The 25533-nt window shown below is 47.3% G+C and overlaps 3 protein-coding genes across 4 annotated transcripts; 2 read left to right on the top strand and 1 right to left on the bottom strand.

Annotated features, from left to right (window-relative positions):
- Nucleotides 1-3846: 3846 nt before the first annotated feature.
- On the bottom strand, nucleotides 3847-7968 carry LOC123046213 (protein WHAT'S THIS FACTOR 9, mitochondrial). 2 transcript variants are annotated; one of them, XR_006422031.1, is made up of 2 exons: nucleotides 6506-7968; nucleotides 3847-5384 (listed from the first exon to the last, which is right to left on the bottom strand). XR_006422031.1 is itself a non-coding variant. In XM_044469522.1 (1 exon), exon 1 carries the CDS (start codon nucleotides 7784-7786, stop codon nucleotides 6572-6574), a length of 1215 nt encoding a protein of 404 aa, XP_044325457.1. In that variant the 5' UTR covers nucleotides 7787-7968; the 3' UTR covers nucleotides 6101-6571. The 2 variants fall into 2 exon arrangements, 1 of the variants encoding a protein (XP_044325457.1); XM_044469522.1 differs by lacking the exon at nucleotides 3847-5384 and having other exon boundaries at nucleotides 6101-7968.
- A 310-nt stretch (nucleotides 7969-8278) lies between these two features.
- Nucleotides 8279-9768, top strand: LOC123046212 (uncharacterized). The gene is made up of 2 exons (XM_044469521.1): nucleotides 8279-8835; nucleotides 8920-9768. The coding sequence occupies exons 1-2, from the start codon at nucleotides 8371-8373 to the stop codon at nucleotides 9550-9552; spliced, it is 1098 nt and encodes a 365-aa protein (XP_044325456.1). The 5' UTR covers nucleotides 8279-8370; the 3' UTR covers nucleotides 9553-9768.
- A 6901-nt stretch (nucleotides 9769-16669) lies between these two features.
- Nucleotides 16670-17575, top strand: LOC123041735 (blue copper protein). The gene is made up of 2 exons (XM_044464303.1): nucleotides 16670-17010; nucleotides 17115-17575. Exons 1-2 carry the CDS (start codon nucleotides 16842-16844, stop codon nucleotides 17522-17524), a joined length of 579 nt encoding a protein of 192 aa, XP_044320238.1. The 5' UTR covers nucleotides 16670-16841; the 3' UTR covers nucleotides 17525-17575.
- Nucleotides 17576-25533: the final 7958 nt, after the last annotated feature.

Genomic DNA, 25533 nt, shown 5'->3' with positions numbered 1-25533 from the left:
CGATCGACTGATTGGTCATCCGACGACGGGTATCCCCTATGGTATCTAGCCCCTTGGGTTGTAGCTCCAATGGGTCGGGCATGTAGCCCCTTGGCCATTGTATTTTAGACCGTACTCTTGATTGTCTTGGGCCTTAGACTAGGCCATATGTATACTTGGGCCTACCCCTTAGGTATAACCCCGTCAACAAGATGAACAATAAATTCTATAAGCCAAACTTCCTAGGATTTTTTTAAACCAAGTAGACCCTTAGCGAAAGATAATCTATATTTCTCCCCCACTTCTCCGAAATACATGCATGATCTACATTTAGTTATTTCATTAACAAGCCTAAAACCTCGCAGAATCTCCAATATGTTTATATGTACTAATACTCTCCTCGTTTCTTTTTTCTTAATATAAGATTTGCTTGAAGCCAAACTACACCGAGTTTGACCAAATTTGTACTCCATCGAAAGGTGTACTCCCTCCATCCCAAAATTCTTGTCTTAGATTTGTCTAAATACGGATGTATCAAGTCATGTTTTAGTATTAGATACATCCATATCTACACAAATCTAAGACAATTTTTTTGGGACGGAGGGAGTACTAAACAAGCGACACCTATTTTGAGACAGAGGGCATATAAAAAATATTAACATTTATAATAATAAACTAATCTCTACTCTTATAAAAGACCCAGTTGGTGATGATGATGTGTCTGTCATCCGTCATTTCTGACCATCAGATACGCATCTAACGACTCTGATGTAAACTTTGAAATTTTTGCAACAAGACTCCACTTCTCCGCTCCAATTTGCGAAAAAAAAACTTAGTATCTTGAAACCAACCACATCCCTCCCCCACCTCATCAAAACAACCACGAGGAATATATTTTGAGTGAAACCTCATACAAGTATATTTTTAGTGATATATATAACAAAACTAGAGTGTTTTTCTTTCAAGTTTGTGAACATGTATTATTCTATTTTAGATCCATTGCAACGCACGGCACCTTGCTAGTATGGTATTAAAATCAATTGCATGATGCATCTAATGATATTGGTCTATTGTGAGTGTTGATTTTTTCTATGAACTTGATCAAATTTTTATAATGTTTGACTTGAGTCAAACTTTATATACGGATTAAAAAAATGGAGGGAGTACCAGCCGAGCTCACGAGCCAGCAGAAACAGTGGCTAGACACAAAAGAGGGCAGCTGGGCAAGTCACACTCTGGACGAAATCCAGTTTGGCTCCCTTTTTGAAATTAAAAAGAACACTCAATAAAAATTCTATGTTTGCATAGTCACATCCAAAATGCTACCTACAAATTTTTAGGCAAAAAGTTAAGCATTTTAGCATGTGTAGAAAAAAAACTGTAACTTCATATTTGTTTTTTTTCATCGATGAAACATTGCTGCTCCATTTCTCATGAAAATTGTCAAGCATACTTGCGACACTAACACGAACATCTACCAAAAAATCAGAGTTCTTTAACAACATTTACTATTTTTTCCTGTTTACTATTCACGCGGGAGCAAATGGCACCGGGAGCCAAAACGCATCCCGCCAAATCACCTGCACAGAGTGCTTTTCCATACGGTATTCTCCCCATAGCAATAGCATTATCACCTCTCACGACCTTTCTTTGAGGGGTCATCAGGGCATCTCCAACAGTCGTAAGATAGGTGTTGGTTAATTTGCCACCTAGGACATAGTGATGATGTGACATGTAATAAATGTAGAGAGAGAGCAAAGTTATATGTAGATTAACCAACAACCTTTGTACAAGCTCCAAGGTAAAATAAAGAGCAATCACATTTATTTTCTTAGCATCTATTGGATAGCTTACATACAATCTATTGGAATAGTTGTATGATAGCTTGTTGGTTGATGACATGGACATTTTACCAACAAGACTAACATACAACCTGTTGGAGATGCCCTCAGCTGGTGATGGTGTTAGTGAGAGCTATCAGCTAAACTAATCAAAATGATCACATAGGTGGCTTTGGGCCCGATAAGGCGCGTGATTTCCCGTGGCGCATCATGTGGCGGTTGTTGCCGGGACAAGCAGACAATTCGTCAAGTCGCCCCACAAAGCATGTCCTCTCTTGCTAACCTTTATCCCGAACCCCTAATCCCCGATGGCCATATGGCATCGTCGTACCACATGTCTTGCTTTCTAGAGTATGACTACTAGCTGTTGTAAAATGTGACCGGAAAACAATTAGTTTCCTGAAGACTACTTTTTGGCTCCACCACCTTGTGTCGCTGTACGGTCAATTTATAACTTGTGCTAAAATGATTTGGGAGGGATCTGATAATTGTGAAGGACAGTGGGTTTTTATTGCCTGTTGTTTTCTTCTTTCCTGGGTACCTGATTGTTTCTTTGTACTACAGGTTCATCAATTGAGGCTAACATCAAGTCAAGCCACTTGTTGCTCTGTTATTAATCCAGTTTCTCAGGCTGCCTTAACTATCTCCAAATGGCAGCAGCCAGCAGAAACGACGACGCCCAAACAAGCTGCGTTAATAGAATAATTTCGTTATCAAATTCGAAGAAAAATATAAACTCCCTCAGTCACAAAATAAGTGTCTTAACTTTGTACTAGCTCTAGTACAAATTTATACTAGGCTCAAGACACTTATTTTAAGACGGAGGTATGATTTTTCTAGCCGATCTAAAGAAACGGTACTCAAGGACAGAAGTGACCTGACTCTGAAAAAAGACCTGGCGTATTGCGGAAGGGGACATGTCAAAAACAGGACGGGCAGCAGAGAAAAGAGTAGGGAGGGAAAACTCCAAGATGGCCTGGAACAAATCACGGACGAACCTGGACTGGACAATGATGCATCATCCTATGCGCATGCCCATGCAGTTAGCAGTTACTAGCAGCTATCACAGGATTCTCATTCTTGGAGTGGACGACGCTGCCCGATTCTTCTGCAAACAGATTGCAAGTAGCAGCTTCCATGCACCGCCTGCGCACCTGCACCTCCAGTTTTCACTGTCAGATGAATGGCATGAGTGAATGATGCCTCATGGGCCTCATGTGACCCTGAAGAATAGACCAAGCAAAATAAAAGCAAGTGTCATTTATTAGGCCAGCCTCTCTCAAGTTCAGTACCACCGGCAAAGATTGCCATGGCCGAGTTTCAGTGCATAGTGTCATGCACTAACTGCATTTTGGACGAATGGTTGGTTTTAATGATCAATGTGGGTGCATCAGTTCGGAGTCTCAGACAGCCAGAATTCATCTTAGCCTCTCATGATTTTTTATGTATTAATAATAACCTCCACATGCTTTCTGCTCCAGCCTCTAGGCAACAGTACGATGCATGCGTGAACAGTGGAAAAGGGGAGGTGTGAAGGACAAGGATGGATGATCATCGTCAAAGAGGAGGCATGATCTACAATGATCAGACATATATTCTGGCGCCATCAGCTGGCCCCAGAGGTTAAACCACCAACTAGCATCACGAGGCATTGGGATTAGCAGCGGACCTCAATTCCTTTTGACAAAGTTCGGAGCAATTGTCTAGCAAGGATGTCTAGCATTCCATCCGTTCGGGCATTGGAATCCAGGAAAGTTGCAAAGTCCAAGGCTGGTCTTCCGGAGCATGGATGCATGCATGCTTGCGCCTGTGTTCCATCCATCTCTCCCATGATGCCTCGCTGCTTTAGCCTGATAAAAAAGACATGATGTGAGGCTGTGGGGGCTTCCCCCCTTCGGCACAATTGCAAGGAATCAGGAGAAGGTTTGGCATTGCCTTCTTTTCCCTCACGATTCATCATGGTTGCCTTGCACGGCAGGGTCAAGTTGCTCCCTCCTCTGGTGTCGTGCAGAGAGACTCACGTCCTCTTGCCTTCTTGTTTTCCTTGGTAAAACTTTGGGATGCTGGAGGATGATGTAATTTTTACATCCAGTAGAAAAAAAATAGAACAAGCATGTGGCATTTCGAGGATCCTGTACTATAAGTTGAGCATTTGAATAGCGCAAGAAAAGATAAGCAAGAAAGAAAATATAGTGGAGGATCATGCGACAATTGTACCACAAGGGGTAAATAAATGGACAGAGCCCCAGCCAATGCTTTGTTCTTGGAGCCTTGCTGCCACCATAAAAGCAAAACAAACATCTTAAGAATGGTCGGTGCAACATGCTACAATATATATGTTTTATGCATATGAAAATTTCAGTGTAATTTTAAAAGGCTGAATGAAAAGCTGGTGGCTTGCTGTGATTCTGTCCTCAGAAACCTGAAATTTCCCATTGTCCTGAAGATATGTGACTCCATACCGTGACAGTTTGTTGTATCCACTGAATTACACAGGCAGAATCGGTTCACTTACAAGTTTACAATGTTCCATCTTTTGCATTTACATCAACAAGCAACAAATCATGGAACAAAGTATGCAGTCCGCTGGGCCACCTAACGCTAGCACTCTGGCATTCAGTACAAAAAAATGTGGCGAACTGAGCATGTCACCTCACCTGATGCCCCGATGGTATCGCCCCGATGGTATCGCCAAACAAATTGTTTTCAAACGGATATCAAGACCATATTTATTTATGTGTAGACAGATAGCCGGTACTATTGATTCACCAACAGGTGCAATACAGATGCACAATTGAATCAGTAACAAGTTTACAACATCCCATCTTCAGCATTTACATCAGCACGGGACAAACTGCCTAGCAAATTATGAAGTCCAAGGAATTCTGATAGCAAAATGAAAAGAGGGCAAGAAACCTGGACAAATAATTCTTTGGCCGGCAAACGCAGATAAGTGCAGCTAAGACCGGGGTTGATCAAAGCAGCTCAACATATCAGCACCGTTTATGATGGAAACAAAAACAATTTCTAGCATTCCCAGAGGAACTGATACCCACACTAAGCAACTTCAATTGGCAAGACTTCGTAAAGCAACTTATATCAATCACCCAGGTGTGCACAGTGCACACTGAGACTGAGAAGATGACTTAACATTACACACACTATTGATGCTCTGACAATGGAGCAGAAAATCATCTGCCAAATTCAAGAAGTGAACTGAAGCAGAAGAGCATACCACCTGATTTCCTAACCTTGGAGTTGGAGCCTTGGAGGCGCCAGTTGAAAAACCCAAGATACTTGAAAGTGGTAGCAGTTTATGAGCATTTCAGATTTTAATACAGCATTTAAGACTTGTAACCTCTAAAATTATCACTGAAAGTCACATTGAACTTGCTAAAGAAATTTTATGCGGGGCAAATTAAGCCAGACATAACCAAAACCGCACCATTTTTAAGAAAACAAGAAAGGAAGAACGTGGCTTCAGAATAATCGTGGCAAGCTCAAATCATTTGTCCTACAGAAGTTGCCAAGACTGCAAAGGCTCCATGATCAGCATCACTTTGGCTGGAAAGATTGTAAGGAGCAGGAGTCAGAGACACTGCTACACTCATGTCTATCATTGGTGACTGAGAGAGGCTGGTTGCCATCACAAAAGGACGGTTAGCAACAGATAAATGTTTTCCGCCTCACAAATGAGCCAACTTAATCAAGAAATATATACTCCCCCCGTCCCATAATGTAGGACGTTTTTTGACACTACAATAATGTCAAAAAACGTCCTAGAATATGGGACGGAGGGAGTACATTTTATTCCAACTTTAATAAAATTCCAAGCAGATCTTCTGCAATCAAGGAAATCATAGTTTGCATTTGGTCATTGTCTGCCCAAATCTGATCAAATCATCATCTGCCCGAACAGGATTAAGTCTCACCTACAAAACCGACATCTAATTTGCAGCCATAACCTGGCTAAAGTTCATAACTTAGTCTTTGTGAGGCTTGCTTCATGCCCTAAAAGAGAGACTGAAAATTAAGTGTCTCGAAGCTAGGCTATCCAACATCCAGGTATCAAGCTGCCTTCTGAGTTATTTCTAATTTTCTAGGCCCCCATGACAAGCAATATTATAAGGGTTAGAGTACCTCTAGCACTAGACACTACATTACGGCATGACAGTTTCTAATATACCAACAAGAATAATGGTTTCCCCAAGAAGATGTGATAACATCTTCTACAGTGATACCCCCTGTGGCAAATACAACCACTCATTACAACAATCAACAAACCTAACATAGCTGCAACTCTATTTTGTGTGTGTCACAAATTGAATAAGAACCTGTACATGAAATGTGTTCTGTACTTCGGTTAACTATCTAGCATACAGTTGAATCGTGATGACTCTCATCTCATGCTATCCAGAGAGCAGAGAGAGCCATAGGGACAAATTTCACCTCGAGAAATAGAAGATGACCATAGAAACTAGGTATCTAAACAAGCTTTCTACATCTCAAGCAGGCAATGTAAAATACCTCAAAATTTTAGTAGGAACTAGCAATTCACAATGGTATTATCATTGCCTTCTGAAACCACTCATTTTCAGGAACTAAGTTAAACCAAGTTGCTGAAAGCCATGTGTGAACCCCTAGTTTACAGGTACTAAGTTGAAACCTGTTGCTGAAACCCTCACCTCATGAAGTCACCGCCCATCATCTCAAAACAGCAACATGCAGCAAGCAGAAATCACCATCCAGTGTCAATCGTAACTATCGCGTTCATCATAATCATCATTGCCAGGCCCGTCATCATCCACAATCTCCATTCCAAAGCACTCAACATCAGCATCCTCATCCATCCCCTCTCCTTGAAACTCCTCATCTCCATCCAGTGTACCCTCCTCTTCATCGTCATCTTCGTCTAAAACCAGCTTGGACAAGCCCTTCCCACGGTACAACACGCCAGTGCGCATCACATACTGTACCTTGTCCCTCACCGCCGCGAGGGGGTGCTTCTCCACAAGCTTCCCCCTCTCGTACCCCTCGCGAAGCACGAGCGTCGTCGTTTTGCACTTCAACGACAGGTAGAACACTCCAGGATACCTTGTAAACAACCTCGTGAACTTGTGAGGCAGGCCAAGCTCCTCGCGGAGCAAACGGATCGCATTCCTCCGGACCATCTTGTGCACCATCAGCCCGAGCAACTCATGCAGCAAACCAATGTTCCTCTTCTCGTAGATGTCGCTGTCAGGGTCGATCCCTGAGGCATCATCATACGGCGAGATGTAAGGTAGCCGGTGGAAATCGTCCATCCAGGCCTTGACCTTCTTCATCCCTCCGTACCCACGCGGGAACCGCATCGGGAACGCGAGGGGGGCATGCGACGAGGACGGCGGACGGGACAGGTCGCGGTAGGTCGCCCCGGTGATGGCCTCGGCGTGGCGGCGCTGGAGGGAGGATATGGCGATGTCGTCGGGGAGGCGGGAGGTGGAGAGCGAGATGTGGTTGTTGGAGACGGCGAAGAGGTCGGGGTGGGAGGAGGGGAAGGAGGAGGCGAAGTCGTAGGGCAGGCCGAGGTCGAAGCGGAGCGGGAGGATGGAGGCCAGCGGGAGCGACCTGGAGCGGGTGAGGAGGAGGAGGCGCGCGAGGCGGAGGTGGGAGTCGACGGCGGAGGCGCGGGCGAGGCGCGCGAGGAGGATGTCGGAGGCGGAGGTGAGGGAGAAGGCGGGGAGGGTGGGGAAGCGCGGGTGCGGCTGCTCGGCGAAGAGGGTCGGGTGGCGGCGGAGGAAGCGGAGCACGGGGACGGTGAGGCCGAGCGGCTTCTGGAAGCGCGCGAGGGCGCGGGCCGGCACCGGGGACGACGGCTGGCGGGCGAGGTAGTCGAGCATGAGGCAGGACGCGCGGATGGAGGTGGTCCGGTCGATGATGTGGTCCAGCCCGCGGTTCTTCACCCACTTGAGCCGCACCTTCTGCATGGCGAGGCGGCGGCGGGGGAGGTGGCTGGTGTGGTGAGTGGAGGAGACGGCGGTGGGCGAGGGTGGCTGGCGGCGCGCGTGGAGTGTTCGGGCAAATGCGTACAAGGGGGAGCGGCCAGGTGGGCAGAGGTGGAAGAAGAGACAAATTCCGCAAAGGTTCTATGACCTTGCCACTCGGCCTGGTTTAGCCTGGACTGGGCCTGTTTGTTTGGTCCGACATAGTTGGGCTTTTCAACGGTCCAGTACTTGTGAGTTTGTGAGCTCAAAAAAAACTTGCGAGTTTGTGAACTGAATGGACTATCGTGAAAGTCTGAAAGACTAGCTCGATTTCAACAGCAGCAACACAGCATGCGCGTGACCTCAACAGCCCATGAAAAAATTGTCGCGACGGGTAGCTAAGCCAAAATCAAACGACTCGAACTACTAAGATGCGTCGATGGCAATGGCACGTAAAATTGCACGAACCGCGTATAAATTGGGCACTGTTCCAGGTGTTCTCCAATACACCACTTCTCGGCAAGGCTGTAATATTTGGCAGGGTCAGCCGCGCGCGCACGGGCGACGCTCGCAGACGCAGAACCAGAATGGCGCATATCCACGTCGAGTCCATGCAGACCGCCGTCCCGACGCGCGTCGCGCTGGAGCGCGGGCGGACGCTGCCCATCGCCGTGACCGGGCTGCCCATCGCGGCCGCGGAGCTGCAGCACCGGTTCCGCGCGGTGCTTTACTACCGCGACCGGCTGGAGGGCGAGGCGATGGCGCAGCTGGAGCAGGCCGCGTGGGTGCAGGAGTCTCTCAGCGAGGCGCTGGCCGACCACCCGAAGATGGCCGGGCGGCTGTGGCGGCGGCACGCTGGCGGCGGCGAAGGGCCGTGGGATTGGGACGTAAAGCTCTGCGACGCCGGCGTGCGGCTGCTCATGGCGTCGATGGACACGACCTTGACCGCGTTCCTGGAGATGGAGGACCGCGAGAGTAAGGAGCCGGCGCTGGCGCTCTGGACGGACGTGGAGGCCAAGGACCCCGAGAAGTGTTCCCCTTTCGTCATGCAGGTATACATGCAAGAACTTCCCCTTCGTGCATTTTTCGTACGCCCTGAGCTAAAAATCGCGCAAATTTCGTGCTTCTCGTCGCAGTTGACGCGGTTCCAGGGCGGCGGCTACGCCATCGGCGCGTGCTGCAGCCTGCTCCACACCGACCCGCTGTCTTTCATCAACTTCCTCAAGTCGTGGGCGCGGACGCACGCGCAGCTACGGGCGCAGAACAAGCTCGTTCCCAACCAGATGATAAAGTACACGCGCTACTTCCGGAACCCAGGCGCCGCCACGAGGCGTCTCAGGTCCACCCCCCTCGTCTCCGTGGCCGGCGACGCCGCGACCACCGTGCTTTTCAGGGTCGTCGGCGATGCGCCAGGCCGCCGCGCACTAGCCGAGGCGTGCGTCGCGCAGGCCAGCGAGAAGCTGGGGGTTGAGAAGCCGACGCGGTTCACGGTTCTCGCCGGCGATGGCCTGGGAGGGCTGAACGTCCTGCGCTCCTGCGCGGGGTGTGACGGGGAGACGACGACGACGCCGCCGCCTCCGGGTCACCTGCTTCGGGACGCGTGCTGGCAAGAAGCCGGTCTCGAGGAGGCCATGCTGGATGGGTACAAGCCCGTGCACGTCTCGTGCAGCATCGTCTCGCCGGGTGCCGAGGAGGGCATTGTCGTCGTGATGCAGGCAGGGGCCGGCGCCGAGCTCTTGATCAGTGCGACTGTTCCGAGCAGGAAGTGATTAAGCTGGACACGCCACGTCACATGATATACGTCCACGTAGTGGTTAAAAATTAAAATAGTACTCCCTCAGAAATGAAATGGATGAATCCATTTCTGTGACAAGTAATTTGGGGAGGGCTACAGTGTTAATATACTAGAACAACGTAAATAATGGAATCGACATATTGCATATGAAATATGAAACTATAGCAATGCATGTATGAATTCATTCTTATGGAATTCCAACTAAAAATGTGATATTCTACCAAATCAATGTTTTTTCAGAGAACCCCGTAGTTTAACCCACCATTACAGGTACATCGCATTGGATAAAGAATATAAGAAAATATATAGTAACTCATATAATTAAGATTTGCGATAATATTTCTTGAAGACATTTTCTTCGTGGTATCAATCTCTCAAAACGAAATACTCTTAAGACTTCACTAAAATGCAACAATTAGACCAAGCGACGATATGGTCACTCTTTCTTTTTTCTCGAATACGCATAAGCATGCGTATCATTCATTGAAGAAGAAAGGAAAGACTCCCAAAAGTCATATGTAAAGAGGATATTTACATGCCGGATTTTCGGACACTACCGACAAGAGACTAGGACTACTACTCTCGTGCAGTCCACCTATCTACCGCTTCCTCCTGCAAGCTTGCCGAGCAGTCCCGCCTTGGTTCAAGCCACCCCTTCTTCCCTAATCCGCTGCTTGAGACTTGGGATTGACGGCAACATACCATTGAACACCACATCATTCATGTGCTTCCACAGCAGTGGCGTAGCCAGCCCAATAAGTCAGGGTGGTCCATCAATAAAAATATTTACATAAGTTTGTTTATTTTTAAAGAAATATCTTTTTACTACACTACATACAAGCTATGGGGAAATTTCAGGGTGGTCCATGGACCACCCTGGCCACCCCCTAGCTACGCCACTGTTCCACAGCATCCACATAACCAGAAGGCATATTGCTCTTGTTTCTTTACGGTTTCGTAAGACCAAGTCCTGCCTGGTGCACCACGAACCTAGCTCCTCGTCCACGAGCGGCTCGTATGCCGTCCTGTCCGTGATCCTTCCCATACAGTGCCAAATTTGTCTTGCAAATACACAATCCAGAACCAGGTGTTGAATGGACTTCTCTGCTTGACGACAAAGCGGGCAAGAATCCTGATGAGTCAGTCCTCGACGAGCAAGCCGGTCTGATGTCCAGCATCTGTTTTGGAATGCGAGCCAAGCGAAGAAACGGCACCGGAGGGGCGCTCGGGATCCCCAGGTGAATGTCGCCGTCGGTGACACCTCGAGCCCCAACCGGGCCGCATATGCCGATCGCGCTGAGAACTGTCCATTTTTCTCCCAGCTCCACATAACCACATCTTGCACACCAGTTGTCGTCTGAATCATCGCCACTCGCAACCAAATCTGAAAGAATTGAAGCAAAGCATCCGACGAGAGGTCCGGGCCAATGTCACCCGCCCAGTTGTGGTTTTCAAGTGCGCTTGCAACCGTCTTCGATCCTATCTGATTCTAGGCGGGAACCTGGCATATATTAGAGGGGCTAATTCGCACGTCCGATTGCTCTGTAACCACTTGTCTTCCCAGAAGAGGGTGGATGTCCCGTCGCCCACTGATGTGCTCACTGCCGCCTGCACCAGTGCGAAGGATTCGCTGGGTACCCTAATTTGAAACTCGCTCCAGGTCTGCCCTTGTCATATTTCTGCAACCACGACCATCTGGCTTGAAGTGACTTGTTGAGCCACAGCAGGTTGGGGATCTCGAGGCCACCAGCCCATTTAGGCCTACATACAGACTCCCAGGCCACAGAGCAATTCCCTCTGTGTGCCTCCTTCATCCCGCACCACAAGAAGCCACGACAAATCTTGACTAGAGCTGAAATTGTTTTAGTCGGCAGGTCCAAGGCCCCCTACGAACTTTATTACTAATAATGCTTTTCTAAAAGACCCCTGGGTCGTTCATCCAAAAGATGAGAAGACTTGAGCGATGAACATACTTTAGCCAGATGATTCCCTAGAAGTGTGGGCCATTGAATCGCAATATGTGCATTATAAGTGTCAGGCAAATATTCTAGTCCACAAAGAAATAAACCAACAAAAAAGGCATGACGCAATAACATAAACTCATTAAATTCAAGTAATCAAATCTGCGGTGGCACAAATCTCTTTATCTCCATGTCACCGCTAAAACAGAACAATAATAACTTTTTTTGAGACAAAGAACAATAATAACTTCTTTCGCATGCTAATTAGTGGGCCACGGCCCGCTGAGAGCGCATGCGAGCGCCAACACGATTCAGGGTGCGCTAATCATGGCATATCCTATTTAGCGCTGCAGCGTCCCGCACTGGGCCGGCCCATTACTATGTATCTTAATTTGCAAAAAGTGAAACACCGTCACCACGAATCGAACACGCGTTCTCACGAGTCAAACTTCGTTAGCACAACCACCGCGCTACAGAGCACCATCTGTCAAGAATCAATTTTTTCACTCTGTTATTCCTTCCTTTTCTGTTTTCTTTTATTCTTTTTGCCATTTTCCATTACCGTTTTCTGTCTTTTTTCTTCTTCTTCCAGGTTTCCCCCCATCGATTTTCATGTGTTTTATTTTCTGAAGTACGTGAACTTTTTCAAAATCGACGATGTTTTTTTAAAATTTTCTTAAGTACGTGAACCTTTTTTAGTGAACTACTTTTAACAATTGGATGTTTTTTCAAATTCAATGAACTTTCTTTAAATTTGTTGAACTTTTTTTAGAATTGATGAACTTTTATAAAATTTGATGGACTTTTCCTGAAATTTGATAGACTTTTCCTGAAATTCGATGAACTTTTTCCAAATCAATGAACTCATTTTCAAATTTGTGATCTTTTTTCCAAATTGATGAACTTTTTTCAAATTCGGTGAACTTTTTTACAATTTCGATGAATGTTTTTTCAAATTCGATGAACTATTTTTCAATTTCGATGAACTTTTTTCAAATTGATGAACTTTTTTCAATTTTGATGAACTTTTTTTCTAAATCTATGAACGTGTTTCAAAATGAGGTGAAGTATTATTTCAAATTTACTGAACTTCTTTTAATCAAATTCAAAGAACTTTTTTAAAATTGGTGAACTTTTTGTTCAAAATTTGTGAACTTGTTTCAAAATGGATGAACTTTTTTCCAAATTTGTGAACTTTTTCAAAATTTCGTGAACTTTTTTGAAAATTTCTCAAATTCACGATTTTTTATCAATAGAAGTGCAAGGATTTAGCAAAAAAAATAAGGAAAAAGGCGAACAAAACCGTTACAGAAAATCAGAAACAAGAAAAAAAAGCTAGAGAAAGATTAAAAGGTAGCAAACGACGTCAATGAGCACTGGCTGGTCATTGGCGTAGTGGTTGGCGCAGCTCTTTATGAAGGCTGTGGTCCCGCGTTCGAGGTCTGCTCCCTCCATTTCTTTTTTGCACTTTCGATCGGAAAACAAAAACAATTGGGCCGGCCCGCTACGCGCTCCTGCAAGCGCCAGCATCGCTAATCGGCGCCAACAGCGCCCACTAGGAGCTCCCGCTAATCATTGGGGAAGAGCTCCGTCGGCTCACTGGCTGGATAGGTTTGATCGACCACTTTTTTCTTGGTTGCTCATGTTAAAAAAAACTCCACTACACATAAAAACCCGGTTTGGTGTCTTACAGATGTTTAAAAGCTCATAATGTTGTACTTTGCATGAATTTAAAAATTGTTCACGAATCCAACTTTTTTGCTGATTAAAAAAATATTTTTTAATTGCAAATTTGAAATAAATATTCATGAATTTGATAAAAAAATGAAATTTGAGAATTTCATGTTTACAAAAGTGAAAATTAAAAAAAGAAACGAAGCCGAATTGGAAAACCGGCCCAAAAACAGAAGAAAAAACACAAATAAAACCGGCCCAGAAAACCAAAGAAACCGAAGATTTCTAAAATCGGTGAGTAAAAATAAACTACCTGGGCCAGCCAACATAGGAACTACGATAGGGGTTAGACGTTGTGTGCCGGTTGGCGAAATCACTAATTAAGGAGTACTTATTGCGAAGATCATTCCAATTCCCCAGGTTGCGACAAGTGGTGCACATGCAACGCGCCGTGCCTCTGACGAAATCACAACCGTTCCTCTCGCGGAAGCAAAAACCATGACTCTTGTGAAACGCGACCACTTTTTTCTTGGTTGCTCATGTTAAAAAAAACTCCACTACACATAAAAACCCGGTTTGGTGTCTTACAGATGTTTAAAAGCTCGTAATGTTGTACTTTGCATGAATTTAAAAATTGTTCACGAATCCAACTTCTTTGCTGATTAAAAAAATATTTTTTAATTGCAAATTTGAAATAAATATTCATGAATTTGATAAAAAAATTGAAATTTGAGAATTTCATGTTTACAGAAGTGAAAATTAAAAAAAGAAACAAAGCCGAATTGGAAAACCGGCCCAAAAACAGAAGAAAAAACACAAATAAAACCGGCCCAGAAAACCAAAGAAACCGAAGATTTCTAAAATCGGTGAGTAAAAATAAACTACCTGGGCCAGCCAACATAGGAACTACGATAGGGGTTGGACGTTGTGTGCCGGTTGGCGAAATCACTAATTAAGGAGTACTTATTGCGAAGATCATTTCAATTCCCCAGGTTGCGACAAGTGGTGCATATGCAACGCGCCCGTGCCTCTGACGAAATCACAACCGTTACTCTCGCGGAAGCAAAAACCATGACTCTTGTGAAAGAAAAAAAAACAGAAAACGCGTTTTTTTCGTTTTCGAGGAGGTACGGCCGTGACTCTCGCGAAAGCACAACGTGCCTCTCGCGGAAGCAAAACTGTGCCTCTCGCGAAAGAAAAAAAAGCAGAAAACACAATTTTTTTTCCGTTTCCAAGAGGCACGGTCGTGCCTCTCACGAGAGCACAACCATGCCTCTCGCGAAAACAAAACCGTGACTCTCGCGAAAGGAAAAAAAAGAAACTTGTTTTTTTGCACAATTTTTTTTTGAAATTTTTTTTGATCGAAAAGTTAGGGAAGACCGGTGGAAAACCAAAAGCCGAAAAAACCCAGGAAAAAACCCGTTTAAAAAGCCGAAAACGCGTGCGGAAAAAATAAAAAAGGAAATCCGGAGGGAACGCCCAGAGCACGACACGTGGCGAATTGCTGAGAGCGCGCCAAGTGGCGCTGATCGTTGCGAGGCTTCCGAAGGAGCGCTCGTTAATTAGTTGCTCTCGCCGATTGGCATGTACTACCAAATAGGATTCTCTTGCCTAAAAAAACAAATATGATTCTCACAAATAGGATTGTCTAAACCCTAAAAAAGTAAAGCAAATAGGATTTTCCCTTGGTTAACGTTTCACGCCAGCGCGCCGGCCGAAACGTTCGGCTGGTCGCGTTGCTCGCGTTCGATCCACCTGCATCCAACATCGTTTGTTGCGCGTCCTCCTTCCAGTTTTTTTTCTTTTGCCTTATCTTCTTCTTCCTTCCACCATTATCCTTCCTCCTCGGCTCCTCCTTTGACCCCCACCCCTCTCCCCCCGCCCCGCCCCCGTGACCTCAGGCGCTGGCTGGCGAGCGTCGCGGCTTCTCCGGCGAGGCCTCCATCGACAGACCCCATCTGGTCCTTTTTTTTGCATCACTCTCCTATGGCTCGCCGGCCTTTTTCTTCCTGCTCCCCGACGCCACAAAGAACAAAGATGGACCATGGAAGGCGGGACAGAGGAGGAAGCATGTTGGGGAAGCTGAAACCGATGGACGAAAAAGCTACATCGGGCTACGCAGGAGCTACAGCCGACAGGTGGAGGAGCTGCAAACAGCAGGAGCGACGGGGTGGGTGAACCATGACCAGCATGTGAGGTTGCTGCACGAGGCCCTGCTCATGATGGAGTCGCCAATGCTACAAGCACGTACCACAAAAGCTATAACTAGCTTGCAAATATGCTACAACGCGTGCTCACCGGAGCTACAACCGGCAAAGTGTGTCGACAAATGCTACAACCGTTCACCAAAAAAGCTACAACCATGTTCGTTAGAGTTGCAACCTGAGTTCGCCGGAGTTTTAGGCGGGCAAATGCTACAACCATATGCCGCAGGAGATACAATGAGTTCACGGAGATGCTACAACCACGTACACCAGAGCTGCAAATTGGTGTGGCGTCGTCGACTAATGCTACAACCGTTTTCACAATGAGTATGCGGACCCAACGCCGGCGACAATGTATTTTTTGCTACAACCGGCGTTTTGTGCAAGCTACAACCTGCGTCGGTGGAAGCTGCAAGAGGCCATGGTGAGCTGGGGCCGGCAGTCATAATTGCTACAACCGGTTACAATGGAGCAACGACGACGATGCCACAACCTGCGAGTTAATTTGCTGGAACCAGCAGCACATTTTGCTGCATAGGAGGGCAGAAGGCGCAGAACCACAAGGGGCACCGACGCGGCAACCGCTGAGCCGGCGAGCTGCTCCGGCGAGCGGCGACGGCACAGCAAGCCAGCGTGCGGAGCTGCAAGCAGGAGGACAGGGGGAGTAAGGGGCGACGAGGCACTACTGCATATTTCTGCATCGGGAGGAAGAAGGCACTACTGCTCGATCGAACGGCTACACTGGAAGGCTCGGAAGGCTGGGGGCGGCCGGCCCAAATTTTGGGCCGGCGTGCCGGCGCCCAGTGCTGCCCTTCTCCCTCCCCCTGTTCTAAATTGTACTGTAGTCAGCTAAAAAACTGTACTGTAGTTTTTTATTTTTCGGGGAACTGTACTGTAGTTTCAACCTACTAGAAAATCATAATCCTCTGCAAGAAGTGGGGGGAACAAGTTGCTACAATAAAGAAGAGTAGAAAACCACAAAAATGCTGAAGATGGCCAGGCACGACCCTGGAGCAGCAGGAACGGCTTAACCGCCGATACCTAGTACCAACAACACAAGAGAAAGTTACATCACCAACCTCACCAAACACCCCCATTCCTCCCCGCGATCACATATTCAAATCAGAACAGACACAGGAAAGCGGGAGAAGACCGTTGCACCTCCCCATTTTACAACCTTTTCGGTCGCTAGCTCGCGTGTGTCGCTCGCTCGCTTAATCTGCAACACCGTCCCCTGGTCGCCTTACAAGATTAGGTCAATTATTTCCAGCGACGCGCTCGAAAGATTAGGTTACCCAATCCTCAACCAGAACCGGCGCTCAGGGAACTCATATATATCCAAAGCTTTTGACGATGCAATCTAAGTTAATTTTTCTTATCTCTGCAATCTGCACTAGCATATCGGGATACCGCAGCGTCCGGCCATGGCCCAAGCTCGCGTCGCCCTCGCGCTGTGCGCTCTGCTCCTCCATGGCGTCGCCTGGGAGGCGCGGGCGGCGTCGTACACCGTCGGGGACAGCGCCGGCTGGGACATCAGCGCCGACCTGCAGTCGTGGGCCGCCGCCAAAATATTCAACGTCGGCGACGTTCTAGGTATGAATCACGCTACTTACTGTTTTAGTTACGCTCGTTTTGGCCGATCAATTATCAGTTTTGCTTAACCACTTGTCCACGTGCGCCTTGTGATCGATCTCCAGTGTTCACGTACTCCAAGACCCACACCCTGGACGAGGTGGACGCGGCGGGGTACAAGAGCTGCAGCGCCGCCAACGCGCTGCTCTCCAGCAGCGACGGCAACACGACGGTGCCCCTGACGGCGGGCGGCGACCGGTACTTCATCTGCGGCCACCAGATGCACTGCCTGGGCGGCATGAAGCTGCACGTGCACGTCACCTCGCCAGCCGGCTCCACGCCGCAGGGAAGCCCCGCGGGAGCCGGCGCCGGCGCCCCGCTGGCGAGCCCCGGCGCCGCTCTCGGCCCGGCTGGCGGCACCGACGACGACGCCGGCATCCCCAGGCTCGACCTCGGCGGGTCGCACCGGCTGGGGATGGTGTGGCCCGCGCTGGCGACATTGTGGTTGTGCCTAGCTGCGGCTCTGTTTGTATGAAAGTTTTTGTCAAACTTATTGCTCGTTCTGAGTGATTTTTAAACCTTTCCACTCTGTGTTGTTTATGTGCAAAACGGGTCGATCGGGGTATCAAACGGAGGCCGAAAAATGGCTCTTGGTGGGTGGCCAAAACCTCGCTACTCATCACAGCAAAGGCTGTACGAATTTGTCGTGTCGTGTCAGCGTGACGCGCCCACATGGACACGCGTCTTGGGCGTACGTACCACGTACTGTTGTTCTTGTTCGGTTGGTTCGTGTATAGCACGGACCAGGGCAGCAGGTGGCGTATCACTTCCGAAGTCGCGGCTCTGTAGGAAGGATAATTTCCACTGTGCTGGTAACAAGGTGAATAGCAAGGATCTGCATTTAATTGGCAAATGTTAAAAAATATGGCTTCAGATTTTTAGCGTTTGTCAACAAACATCCAGAGTTGCCATGCGAAAAAAGATAAATTTCTCAGATTGTGGCCTAAGAGTTGACAAGTGAAAATTCTCATGTAGTGTAAAATTTGTCGAAAAACTTTCATATTGCAGCGGGTAATTGTCATGCGTTCGATCGGGATCAGACGTTATGTATCCGAGGGTGTCACATTTTTAACCTTGAAAATTCGACATCAAATATATATTAGGGTTCTTTTAATTAGACAAAAGACATCGTTCTATGTGGACAAGTAGAAGCTCAAAATACACGGGCAACATCTCCAACAGCTACCCTAAAGACATAGTAGTGCCCCAAAACAGCCAGGTTGGGTGGCTTGGGGAAAAAAGACTCCAACAGCTACCCTATAGCCTTTCAAGAAAAAAACTGCCCTATAGTTATATGGTGCCAACAAAATGACACCATGCTTAAAAGATTGCTACAAGCACTGCAAATATACATCACACGCCGCCCAATAAACAAAAAACAAAAAAACGATGTGGTGGAACCCACCATTGCTCAGTGAACTTTCGCCCTGACCGTGCTGCTTCACACCACCTCCGCACTGGCCAATTATGGCCGCCACAAGCCGCCGCAGCCACTTCCGTGGCCTCCCCGAGTCCCGCCGCAACCCCCACTACCGCAACCAAGCTCAAATTCAAACTTCAGTTTGGAGGCAATCTGCTTATGAACTGATACGACTTACATTTGAAAACATGCACTTCGGTTTTGAACTCTCAACTAGAGATGCTCATCTTTCATAATGTTGATAGAGTGGATGCACAAAAATCGTATGGATATTTATGTATGTGAGATCTTAAAAACATCCTTATGTGTTCATATTAGCATCAATATGACTCGTTTTCTGAAAAACTGATAATATAGGCAACAATAAATACCAGAATTGATGCCATGGTGCCCATGTCAAGTCTAGCAGTGGATTAAGATATTTACCATGTGTACTAATTTTTGTTTGTTGTACACAAAGTTTGAAAAGTTGTCTTATCCTGTACAAAGGTTAAGATTTCCCTTAGTGTTTATGCTTCTAGGATACTGTAGCTGTCGAATGTTAACGCTGAGCAAAATTACGTTGAACTAAAATTAAGTTTTGAGTCATGAAAGAGGGAGGGGGAGAGGAGGAGTGTGAGTGAGTGAGAGAGAGAGAGAGAGAAAGAAGGGGAGGGAGAGAGTTGGGTGATAAAAAAGTGGTGAAGCGGGAGACAGATATGCACTCTATTCATAGGTGCAATCTAAGGAATACCCGTGACAATGCACGGGCATTCTACTAGTAGATATGGTGCCAACAAAATGACACCATGCTTAAAAGATTGCTACAAGTGCTGCCAATATACATCACACGCCGCCCAAAAAACAAAAAATGATGTGGTGGAACCCACCATTGCTCAGTGAGCTTTCACCCTGGCCGCGCTGCTTCACACCACCTCCGCTCTGGCCAATTACGGCCGCCACCTCGCCATAGCCACTTCCGCGGCCGCCCCAAGCCCCCCTCCCCCGCAACTGTAGCTTAGGGGAGTCCAATAAAGAACCAAAGATATTTTACAAATGTTTGGGGATGATCCGAACCCATCGGTAATGAAAGCCCAGTTCGGGTTCGCAGAGGTTTTCGAACATGGTTGTGAAGGGGTTTGAGTACTGTGCAGAGAGGGTCAAACGGTTGGGCAACAAAAGAACGATTGGTCTAAGAAAGGTCAACAGAGGCGAGGAAGAAGTGGCAACTACAAACAGGTGCAAGTTTTACAAAAACATGACGACAACGGAGTGCCGATGCAATGCAAATGATGACATGATGAATGCAACAAACAAATAATTAACACGACTTGTTGGAGATCATTGCAGAAAATAAAAAATTTCTACGCATCACCAAGATCAATCTATGGAGTCATCTAGCAACGAGAGAGAGGAGTGCATCTACATACTGAAAGGATCAATATGGTTGACTAGAGGGGGGGGGGGGTGAATAGGCAACTAACAATTTTTAAGCTTTTCTTTAACAATTTAAATCTTGCGACAAAATAGGTTGTCTAGATATGCAACTAAGTGGACAACCTATATGATGCAATGACAACTAGCACACAAGCAAGCAATAGATACAACACAAGTAAGCTTGCAAAAGTAAAGGCACGAAATAACCAAGAGTGGAGCCGATGAAGACGAGGATGTGTTACCGAAGTTCCTTCCTTTTAAGGGGAAGTACGTCTCCGTTAGAGCGGTGTGGAGGCACAATGCTCCCCAAGAAGCCACTAGGGCCACCGTAATCTCCTCACGCCCTCACACAATGCGAGATGCCGTGATTCCACTATTGGTGCCCTTGAAGGCGGCGACCAAACCTTTACAAACAAGGTTGGGGCAATCTCCACAACACTTGGAGCCTCCCAACAACACCACGAAGCTTCACCACAATGGAATATGGCTTCGAGGTGACCTCAACCGTCTAGGGTGCTCAAACACCCAAGAGTAACAAGATCCGCTAGGGATTAGTGGGGGGAATCGAATATCTCTTGGTGGAAGTGTAGATCGGGCCCTTGTCACCCAATCCTGAGCAAATCAACAAGTTTGATTGGGTAGGGAGAGAGATCGGGTGAAAATGGAGCTTGGAGCAACAATGGAGCTTAGAGGTGGAAGAGGTAGTCAACTAGAGGTAGGAGACGCCCCTTTTATAGTCAAGGAAGAGATCCAACCGTTATCCACATGTTCAGCCTGCGACATGCGGTACTACCACAAGGCCACGCGGTACTACCGTGGAGGACCATGGTACTTCCGCGGCAGCAGCAGAGGCCGGGACTTGCCTGATTGAGTGCAGTACTACCGCTTGCGCGGTACTACCGCTCCCCCTTGCGGTACTACAGCAAGGCAGGAAAGTCCAAGCCTACAAAGAGCGCAGATGAAATAAAATACATCCGTGCGTACTTCCGCTGAAAATGAAACAGTGCAAAAATCCGACGCGGTACTACCGCTATGACGCGATACTACCGTAAGCTAGCTGAGCGAGGCCGCGTGCGGTACTACCGCGCACGAGGCGCGGTACTACCGTAGAGGCGTGGATGTAAAAAATACATCCGCTCCTACTACCGCGATGCAGCGGTACTAGGTATGAGGGCCACGGTTGTACGACTCCAGGGGAGCAGTACTACCGTGGCCACCCGCTGTACTACCGCGCTGGACGTGCGGTACTACCGTGTGGGCGCGGATGTAAAAAATTACATCCGCCCCTACTACCGTACCGGAGCAGCACTAGGCCTGGGAGCCACGGTACTAAGGCTCCAGAGGAGCGGTACTACCGTGAACCCCAGCGGTACTACCGCAGATGCTTGCGGTACTACTGCTCCGTGGAGCAGTACTACCGCAAGTACATCAGTAGCCGTCAGAGCAAGCACAAAGAGGATAACAGAGAAATCCTCCAAAGTGCAAGGGAAAGGTGGAGGCAAGGAAGGAAATGTGTACGTGATGATTCCACCCGAACCTTTCCGACGCGGACCCCCTCTTAATAGTACGACTCTCCTACGACTCAAATCCACCAAAGAGAAACGTAGAACAATGCCGTCTTCAATAGTCTTCGAGGGGCACCGAATTGTCTCGTGCCTAGCGATGAAGCGTCTGAGAAACTCAAGGCACACGATTAGTCCGCAAAGGCATTGTCATCAATCATCAAAACACCTAAGGGATAAATATGCCCTTACAATCTCCCCCTTTTTGGTGGATTGATGACAATAGGGATTTGCACAAAGATGAGATAATATAGGGCAAAGGCAAACCCCTCCTCTCTAGAATATAGACGGGCTCCCCCTAGATGAATGCAATCTAGATAGATGCTTTGGACTGCATAGCACACAAACTAGGATCAACACTCCCCCTATATTTTAGAGACAAAGGCAAGAAAGCTAACATCTAAGCAGAGCATAGCACAAAGGTAGCACAATATATCACAAGCTTGCTAAGATAGATAGAGTGCATATGTCTTACACCATATGAAGTAAAGCAACCTAAAGCAACTGAAACAAGGAACAAACGAGGTTCAAACGAGAAAGCAGCAAACACATCAAACACGAACGACGACACACAACACGCAAATCCGTACACTCTCTCCCCCTTTGGCATCGAGACGCCAAAAAGGCAGAGAGGACACCTACACACAAGGGGTGGCTCAAGCAGGGAACTCATCCCAAACCTCCCCATCAGACTCCTCGGCAGCAGGGATGGTCTCCTCGACGTCCTCCTTAGAATCAGTCCACCTATAACCTTGCTTCTCCATCCACTCGGCCTCTGGAGTGATGCGATCCTCAGAACCGCCAGACACATCCTCGCCATATAGCTGCAAGATCTTCTTGTCCCGGCGACGACTCTCCTTGGATGCCACGTGAGTCCTGTACTGGCCCTTAGCTTGCATGCAGAAAAGAGACTTCATCTTGTCCTTCAGCTTCTTGGCCCATGAGGGCATAGAGGAACTATGGGAAGGCCTGGCAGCATGGTTCTCAGCAACATCCTCTGCGCCAGCATCCTCCTCATCAATAGCAGCCCTAGCAGCAGACGCCTCAGCACGAGTAGTAGTGTTGGCCCAGTTGGACTTGACACGGAGACAGATGGGATCATGTCGAATCCAGTCTGGAGCAAGGAACTCCTCACCAGGGAACATCTTCTCCCAAGTCTTCGAGATCAGCAGAAATAGATAGGGCTCATAGATAGGCACCTTGCGGTTGAAAACTGCAAACCGAAGCTCACACCACATGATGTGTGAGACATCAAGTGGCTGAGTCTGAGACACACGAGCCTCCTTGCATAGGAGCATCATATCCACCATATAGGCATGAACCTTGTCCTTGTCACCAATGCGAGGGAACAAAGAGTTGCGGAAGATGCGATACATGATATCCAGAAAGGAGTTGAGCACCCACCCTGTCTTGCCATTGGGAAGCGCCTTCTCAACATAGAATGACTGAAGCTTGTCCTTGTTAGAAGACTTAGGATTAGCATGGGGGCGAACACCCACGGGAGTGTCGAGCCCGTCATCAGGAACATGTAGCAAATCCATGAACTCCTTCCAGGTAGCAGTCAACTTACGTCCATTGGTCATCCAGGTCATCCTCCGCTCCTCATCAGGGTGAAAGTGAACTAAGGCAAAGAACTAACAAACAAGCTCAGGGTCATAGTCAAGGTGAAAGGAGATCACATGTTCAATACCAAACTGCTCCACCAAATCCAGAGCTTCTCCAAAGTACTGACGGAACTTGTCCTTCCTCATGTGATGCATTTCTATCCATTTGACATCCACGTAGGTATTCTGCTTGTTCTTGATGACATCCAGATAAGTGAGAGTCTGTTGCTTGTTCCAAAACAGTTCACAGCCTCTAACAGTAGCACGAGGATGCACATACGGGTTGAGCTTCCTGAGACGGACGAACTCAGATAGGGGTATCTCGTCCATGCCCTTGCTGGGTTCCTTGTGCTTACTAGCGGATGTCTTGACATGGCGCTTGGGGGCAGAGGAGCCCTCTGGTGCTTCACCTGGATTGTGCAAACGCTTGGAACCAGTGTCACGACTGGGATTGGAATGGTGAGAGCCACCACCTGAGACACAAACGCAAAAACACCCACGACAAGCAAAAAGGATCAATGCAAAGACCACGACAAAGCACAAGAAACACATAAAAAGTATACTTGAAAGTTGCCATGAGATAGAGGTGATACCGAATCTTGCTTCATCCAAGGGCTTCGTGAAAATATCTGCAAGCTTATCATGAGTGTTGACATACTTGAGCTCGATCTCCCCTCGCCTAATGTGATCCCGGATGAAGTGATACCGAATCTCAATATGCTTCGTCTTGAAGTGTTGCACCGGGTTGAGAGAAATCTTGATGGCACTTTCATTATCACACCAAAGAGGCACTTTGTCACAAATGACACCATACTCCTTTAAAGTTTGCCTCATCCATAAGATTTGTGCACAACAACTACCGTCCGCCACATATTCCGCTTCGGTGGACGAGAGAGACACACAACTTTGCTTCTTAGAAGACCAACTCACCAAAGAGCAACCAAGAAATTGGCACCCTCCGAAAGTGGACTTCCTATCCACCTTGTCTCCCGCCAATCAGAATCCGTAAATCCTTCAAGCTTGAAGTTAGCTCCTCTTGGGTACCATAGGCCAAAGTTTGGGGTATGAGCCAAATATCGAAAGATTCGCTTGACCGCCACAAAGTGGCTTTCCTTTGGTGCGGCTTGGAACCGTGCACACATTCCCACACTCAACATGATATCCGGTCTAGATGCACAAAGGTAAAGCAAGGAACCAATCATAGAGCGATACACCTTTTGATCCACCGCTTTACCATTGGGATCAATGTCAAGTTGGCACTTGGTGGGCATCGGAGTAGAGGCCGGCTTGACATCACTTAGCTTGAATCTCTTAAGCATGTTTTGAGTGTATTTGGCTTGGTTGATGAAGGTACCTTCTCTTCTTTGTTTGATATCAAAACCAAGGAAGAACTTCAACTCTCCCATCAAAGACATCTTGAACCTAGAGGTCATGAGAGTGGAAAATTCTTCATTGAAAGCATTGTTAGGGGAACCAAAGATAATGTCATCAACATATAGTTGGCACACAAACAACTCCCCTTTGACCTTCTTAGTAAAAAGAGTGGGATCGATTTGCCCAACTTCAAATCCACGATCTTGTAACAACTCGGTAAGGTGGTCATACCACGCACGTGGGGCTTGTTTAAGGCCATAGAGTGCCTTATCGAGTTGATACACATGATCCGGGAAGTAAGGATCCTCGAACCCGAGGGGTTGCTTGACATAAACCAACTCATTAATAGGACCATTAAGAAAAGCACTTTTCACATCCATTTGTTGTAACTTAAAGTTGTGATGGGAAGCATAAGCAATCAACAAACGAATGGATTCAAGGCGAGCAACGGGAGCAAAGGTTTCACCGTAGTCGATACCCTCGACTTGGGAGTAGCCTTGTGCTACCAATCTTGCCTTGTTGCGAATGATGTTCCCATGAGCATCTTGCTTGTTCTTGAAAATCCACTTGGTTCCAATGATGTTATGGTTCCCCGAAGGCCTTGGCACCAACCTCCACACCTTGTTGTACTCGAAGTTGTTGAGTTCTTCATGCATGGCATTGAGCCAATCCGAGTCTTCGAGCGCCTCATAGACCTTTTGGGGTTCAACACAAGAGACAAACGCGTGATGTTCATAATAGTTTGCTAATTGTCTACGAGTGCTTACCCCCTTTCTTAGGCTTCCAACCACATTCTCCATGAGATGGCCTTTGGTGGTGAGTTTGGAAGCAATCTTCGCGGCATGACACTCTAATTCCTCCTCGAATGTGGAAGGAGGAGGGTTAACTTGATCATCTTGAGCACCGTCTTGAGCTTGTTCTTGATCTTGAGCTTGCTCATGATCTTGAACTTGCTCGAGGGGGAGAACTTGACCTTGGGCATCATTTGGAGGTTCACCACCATCTTGAGATTGATCTTGCCCTTGGTCTTGTTCACGAGGTTGAGGGCCTACACTTTGTTCTTCGAAAGCGTGTGGGTCTTGAGTAGGTGAAGGCTCCACTTGAGTGG

This window comes from Triticum aestivum, chromosome 2B (genome assembly GCF_018294505.1).
Source record: "Triticum aestivum cultivar Chinese Spring chromosome 2B, IWGSC CS RefSeq v2.1, whole genome shotgun sequence".
NCBI classification, from domain to species: domain Eukaryota; kingdom Viridiplantae; phylum Streptophyta; class Magnoliopsida; order Poales; family Poaceae; genus Triticum; species Triticum aestivum.
Note: the sequence above shows the minus strand (reverse complement) of the source record. Positions and strands in the feature narration are given on the sequence as shown.